Source organism: Cebus imitator, unplaced genomic scaffold (assembly GCF_001604975.1).
Source record: "Cebus imitator isolate Cc_AM_T3 unplaced genomic scaffold, Cebus_imitator-1.0 Scaffold202, whole genome shotgun sequence".
In the NCBI taxonomy this organism is placed as follows: domain Eukaryota; kingdom Metazoa; phylum Chordata; class Mammalia; order Primates; family Cebidae; genus Cebus; species Cebus imitator.
In genome coordinates this window covers 3413656-3419655 of record NW_016107517.1, presented here as the reverse complement: position 1 = coordinate 3419655, position 6000 = coordinate 3413656, and the positions used below count along the sequence as shown (strand labels likewise).

The 6000-nt window shown below is 50.0% G+C and overlaps 1 protein-coding gene across 6 annotated transcripts in view; it reads left to right on the top strand.

Annotated features, from left to right (window-relative positions):
- The window catches only part of NPAS2 (neuronal PAS domain protein 2), a 172248-nt gene that overhangs the window by 144436 nt on the left and 21812 nt on the right, over positions 1-6000 (top strand). For all 6 annotated transcript variants that reach the window (XM_017547924.2, XM_017547922.2, XM_017547923.2 and 3 more), the window contains 3 exons: positions 1827-1911; positions 4201-4342; positions 4853-4962. In XM_017547924.2, the coding sequence (XP_017403413.1) occupies positions 1827-1911; positions 4201-4342; positions 4853-4962 (337 nt within the window). The remainder of the gene's footprint in view (positions 1-1826; positions 1912-4200; positions 4343-4852; positions 4963-6000) is intronic.

The following is a 6000-nucleotide window of genomic DNA, read 5'->3' as shown; positions in this document are numbered from 1 at the left end:
GTTTCACCATGTTGACCAGGATGGTCTCGATCTCTTGACCTTGTGATCCACCCGCCTCGGCCTCCCAAAGTGCTGGGATTACAGGCTTGAGCCACCGCGCCCGGCCTGAACTCAGTCTTTTCTATGGCTGCATAGTATTCCATAGAATTAAAAAAAAACTACTTTAAATTTCATATGTGTTTCTTATATACAGTCACTTGCTGCTTCTAATGGATATCTGTTCTGAGAAATGTGTTATTAGGTGATATTGTCATCATGCAAGCATTGTAGTGTACTCACACGCACCTTGATGGTGTGGCCTACCATACATCTTGGCTATACCATAGAGTGTATTGTTCCTAGGCTGCACACCTGAACAGCATGCTGCTGTACTGAACACTGCAGACAGTCATGGCACAGGTGTAAGTATCTGTGCCTCTAAACGTATCTGAACACAGAAAAGGTACAATAAAAATACAGTGTTCTCAGGGAGGGGAACATCACACACGGGGGCCTGTTGGGGGGTGGGGGGGCTAGGGAAGGGATAGCAGGGGGTGGGGGGATTGCAGAGGGATAACATTAGGAGAAATACCTAATGTAGGTGACGGGGGATGGATGCAGCAAACCACCATGGCATGTGTATACATATGTAACAATCCTGCACGATCTGCACATGTACCCCAGAACTTAAAGCATAATTTAAAAAATACAGTGTTCTAATCTTAGGGAAGCACCAATACATCCTATAAGCACATGACTCTATACATGTAACAGACAGATGTAGACAGACACTACACCACACACACACACACACACACACACACACCCATACACCCATACATACATCAGGTCGCCAAGTGAAGCATTCTTCCTTAACATGCAGAAGAAGGGAGAGACACTAGTTTTCGGCCGCCAGTGACCCTGATGCCACTTTATCACACCTCACGCCCTCACTCAGGCATTCGCTCTTCGATTCCCAGCCCGCCCTGGGCATGCAGCAGTAGTGGTCTCTGACTTCATGGCAGCCCCCTGTTGCCACCCAGCCTGGTCCTCTGCCCGAAGGCCGCCTGCCCCCCAGGGAAGGCTGGGCAGCACTGACCCCTCACTCTTCAGGCTGTGCCCTCTACCCAGCTCTTCTCCATCCTCTGCCTCTCAAATCCTCGGAAGAAACGCTCAGAGAAAGGAGGGAGGGAACCGAGTGAATGAATCAGGTGGCAGGCATTCCGGAGGCTCAGGAGCCACGTTGCTTCCCAAGGTCTCTTGCCCCAGGGTCTCCACACCCAGGGCAGAGGCATCATAGGATCACTTGGGCATCACTGTGCTGAGTTGATTTACCCACACTATTGACAAGTGGGCCTGTGGGCACATCTGTGGTCTGGATTTGGCCAGTTCTGGGTTTCTTTGAGAGGAAACTTTCTGAGAAATGTAACTACTAAAAAAGTTTTCTGTCACTCTTCCATATGCACGGTCCAGACTGAACAGGTTTTAAGAAAGCCTTCTAATTATTTAAAGGCAGAAGCTTATCCCATAGACAAAAATGTGTTTTTTAAAGACAATTACAATTCGAGATTTCAGGGAAGTAAAAAGAATAGTAAATGAGAGGGGAATAAAGACATCCTAGAAATAAAATGATTTTGAATGTAATATTATAAGTCACTCGGGTGGAATTTAAGGCAGGGAATGACGCTCATACCTTCCAACAGTAACAGACTAGGCTTCTCTCTGTTGACTGTTGTGGGGGCGGGTGTTACGTAGAGAACCTCGATGCACCTTGCAGTCTGCTCGGGTGGTGTCGTCCTGTCCTGGAACACCCCACTTCCACTGTGGTCTCTTCATTTCCTGCACAGTTACGCAGATGTCCGGGTGGAAAGGAGGCAGGGGTTGGCTCTGGAAGACCCGTCGTCCGAGGCCCTCCACTCCTCAGCACTAAAGGTATGTCCATCCCAGCCAGACAGATACAGCAAAGGTTGACTAGGAAGAAAATGCTGCCAACCAGTCTCTGAAACAAGAGTTCTTTTCATCAATGGAAGGACACATTTTAATTTCAGAAGTGTTCAAATCTGAGTGCTGGAGTGGAGAGTACATCTTAGAATTGGTGAAGCTCAACTCCCAGGGCTGCCAGTGATCCCAAATCCAGAGCCCAGGGCCAGAGGCTGGTGCCACAGCAATGGTCCAGCCTTTCAAGCTGTCTGTGGCCCAACAGAAGCATCCCTCACTCCTGAAGGGCCAAGTTGGGAGGAAGGAGAAACCACCTTTCAAGATCAGAGAGCAGTGGGTGCCCTGGCAGAGCTGCCCTGCCATAGCTCCCCCGGCAGCTGCGCTGTGTGGTGGTGTGTTCTATGGTGATTCATCACCAGCGCACGGATAGTACGCAGCTGACATTGTCTGTGGAAGTGTTTATTACCCAGCTCTGTCACACCATACATTATATATCACGTTGTAGAAAGGAATCCAGCTGCTAATAGGCAGGTGTTAGACACACCATACATCACAGCTGAAGAACACGCACGGCGTAGTATATATCATCCAGTCGGAAATTGATCACTGAGGTTTCCAATCCTTGGGGAGTACTGGAGCCCTGTGGAAGAACGTCTTCTCATAAAAATGCGCATATGTATAAACACAAACACAATCTTAGGCACTGGGTTAAGAAATCCCTTTAAAGTAAAAGCTCCCAAACTATCTGCAGTGTTGAACCAGTTTGGTTTTTTAAGCTTCGCTGTCTGTCACTATCCAATGCATTTGTAAAACGCAGATTCCCGTGCATGGATTGATGTGCAGAGATGTCAAATGGGCACCGAAGTTCCTCCATGCTTATTCTCACCTCCTGGACTAACTTCTCTGCTGACTAGGAACACACAATTCACAAACAGCTGTGGTCCAGGGACCCCACTCAAAGGAGCCTGGTCAAAGGGAGACCAGGCTCCCTAAAGCAGCGAGGTCCCTAATTGCCATTTACCTTAGCACATCCAACCACATTTGGTTTTTCTGTTTTACACAAAGGCCTGTAGGTCACATGTCAATCACTTCAGCCCTTCTATACACGGTGTCCACCCCCACTGCAGTCATGACACAAAAGACAAAACAGCCACGCAGACACATGCACGAGATTTCATACCCCAGGCCATAGTACACAGACCAGCCCATTGACGTAGCCCAGAGATGCTGGCAGCTTCCATTCTTCTAAGACTAGGTAGGAACGCAGCTTAGGAGGGTAATCACTGTTTGGTTGTCTTCTTTAACTTAAAAATTATCCCAACCTGTTTTGTTTTTTATTATTATTATTTTAGACGGAGTCTCACTATGTTGCCCAGGCTGGAGTGCAGTGGCCTGATCTCAGTTCACTGCAACCTCCACCTCCTGGGTTCAAACCATTCTCCTACCTCAGCCTCCCAGGTAGCCAGGACTACAGGCATGCACCATCACATCCAGCTAAGTTTTGTATTTTTAGTAGAGACAGGGTCTCACCATGTTGGCCAGGCTAGTCTTGAACTTCTGACCTCAAATGATCTGTCTGCCTTGGCCTCCCAAAGAGCTGGGATTACAGGCATGAGCCACCGCGCCCGGCCCCAACCTGTTTTCATGTGCCTGTAACAGCTAAGCCACAGAGGATGGAAAAACGGTCCCTCGGGGTCAACTGTCACAGCTGCTTCCTTGTCACACTGTATTTGAGACAGAGACATCCTGGGAACCAGGGTCAGTCAGGAACAAGAGGTCGAAAGACAGGCGACCCCTGGCCCTCACCGGTCCTCCACTCCAGTGGACACTGAGGCTGCAGAGAATGAGTAACACGAGGCAGCGTGGGAAGGGCCTAGGAAGGTCCAAAGGCACCTGTCCCACTGATGACTTTAGAATCCACTGCCAGTGGCAACCTTATTTCTAGAACCTCTTTCCCTCTTCTTGGAAAGCCAAGATGCTGGGTGGTGAGGTGACAACTGTTGAGGAAAAAATAAAATGCAAAGTCAATTACAAAAGGTAAACAATAAAAACAAAAGGCAAGAACGAGCAGTAAACACTGCTTCTCGGCTGCAAGCCTCTCTGGGCCTCTAGGTTACACCTGTGTATATACTCTACCCGAGTGTCTTTGGAATCGTTCCCAAACAGCTGTGGTATTTGTCTCAGCAGCTTCTGAGGTTGTCGACATATCTAGAACTAAAGTCACACCCACTGATTCTTTCCTCCTGATGCTGACATGAGGACTGTTGGACGTGTGTGTTTCAGGACAAGGGCTCCAGCCTGGAACCTCGGCAGCACTTTAGCGCCCTTGATGTGAGCGCCTCGGGCCTTAACACCAGTCATTCGCCATCGGCGTCCTCAAGAAGTTCCCACAAATCCTCGCATACAGCCATGTCAGAACCCACCTGTGAGTGCGACTCCATGGATGGGGAGTGGGATGAGGGACCCCCATCAGACCAGAGGGACAGCCCCAAAGAGGGTCCCAGGCCCGAGTGGAATCAGGGCAGTCTGTGCCTCCGACAGAGGTTACTATGCGATTTATACTCCTCCTCTCTTTCCCAGACTTCATCTCTTCTGATCACCTCTCCACACCCTGGTATCTGTTCAGAGCCAAACAAAGACATTGGGTGGGTGGCACACAGATCTGATCCCTTGGCTGCTTTTAGTAATTCTGGGGAGGCGTCTGATCAGGCAGCTCATTGGACCAAGCAGCAGAAGTGAAGTTTAGGGAGTTTTTGTGGTGTCTCCTGCCTGCTCCCAGGCTGGGCTTCTGTGGTCAGCTCAGCCACGCATGGCGACTTCCCTTATCAGAGGTCCTAGCTAAGCTCTTGTGTTGTGCATGCCACGGTCATGGTCGTCGGATGAGTACATGCTAAGTACATGTAAGTCAGGAAGTTCATTCGTTGCTTTGTTACAGCCACTCCAACCAAGCTGATGGCAGAGGCCAGCACCCCGGCGTTGCCAAGACCGGCCACCCTGCCCCAAGAGTTACCTGTCCCTGGGCTCAGCCAGGCAGCCACCATGCCGGTAAGTGTGTGACCCCAAACTCCTCCACAGGAGTACGCTGCAATGTGGCGGGGGCTGCAGAGCCACGGGCAGTGTGCTGCCTCTCCCCAGAGAATCCGTTTCACTTAGGGATTGAGAGTGTAGGGTAGCAGATGGGGGTGGGAAGTTAAGTAATTTAATTGGCAACTAATTTTAAACATTTGCATGACAAAATTAAAATGGATGCATATCCGTAGAATACAAAATCCAAGTGAATTTTAAGGATAAAAGGCAAAACTGCAGACCTGGGGTCACACCGTCATACCCCCAGAGCCTCTGGGGCTGCACAATTAGGATTCTTCTTTTTTGAATCCCCTTTCATGCGGGTCAAAATGTTTGAGCAGCTCAGTGTCAACAAAAATGTACCTCTGCACATACCAGATAGTGTCCCCAATGTATGCCGGATCCTTCCAGAACATCGGATGCGTGGCCCTGAGGGAGCACACTGGCTGTGTATAAAGTCACTGGCACGGACCGCTCTGGTCATCTATTGCCAGGTAGCAAACTATACCTACCTCAGTGGCCTAAGGCAACCACGTATATCAAGTTCATGGAGTCTGGGTCAGGAATTCAGAAAGGGCATCATGGGGATGGCACTTCTCTGCCCCTTGGTGTCAGGGGTCTCATGGACCTAGGCTAGAGAACTCACACCCCAGATCGTGTCTGCCCTTGAGTGCCCGGCACCAGGGCTGGGATCAGCGGAGGCCATCCGTCACTGACTTGCACAGGCCTCTCAAGCCTTAGGCTTCTCCTGGCCTAGCGGTGGGATTCCAGATTCCAAGAGGAGACATCCGGAGAGCTGGGCAGGAGCTGTGCAGCCTTCTGTGACCTAGGCATGGAAGTCACATAGTGTCACCACTGCCATACCTCTTGGTCAGAGCAGTCCTGAGCTCACCTATCGAGAGGGATATAGACCTCCCCTTGTAGATGGGAGAACTGCTTAGAAATTTTAGGGGCCACCTCCACACCCTCCCACCGACACTTCACTGTCACTTTGGAGATGGAGTGAACGTGCCACCT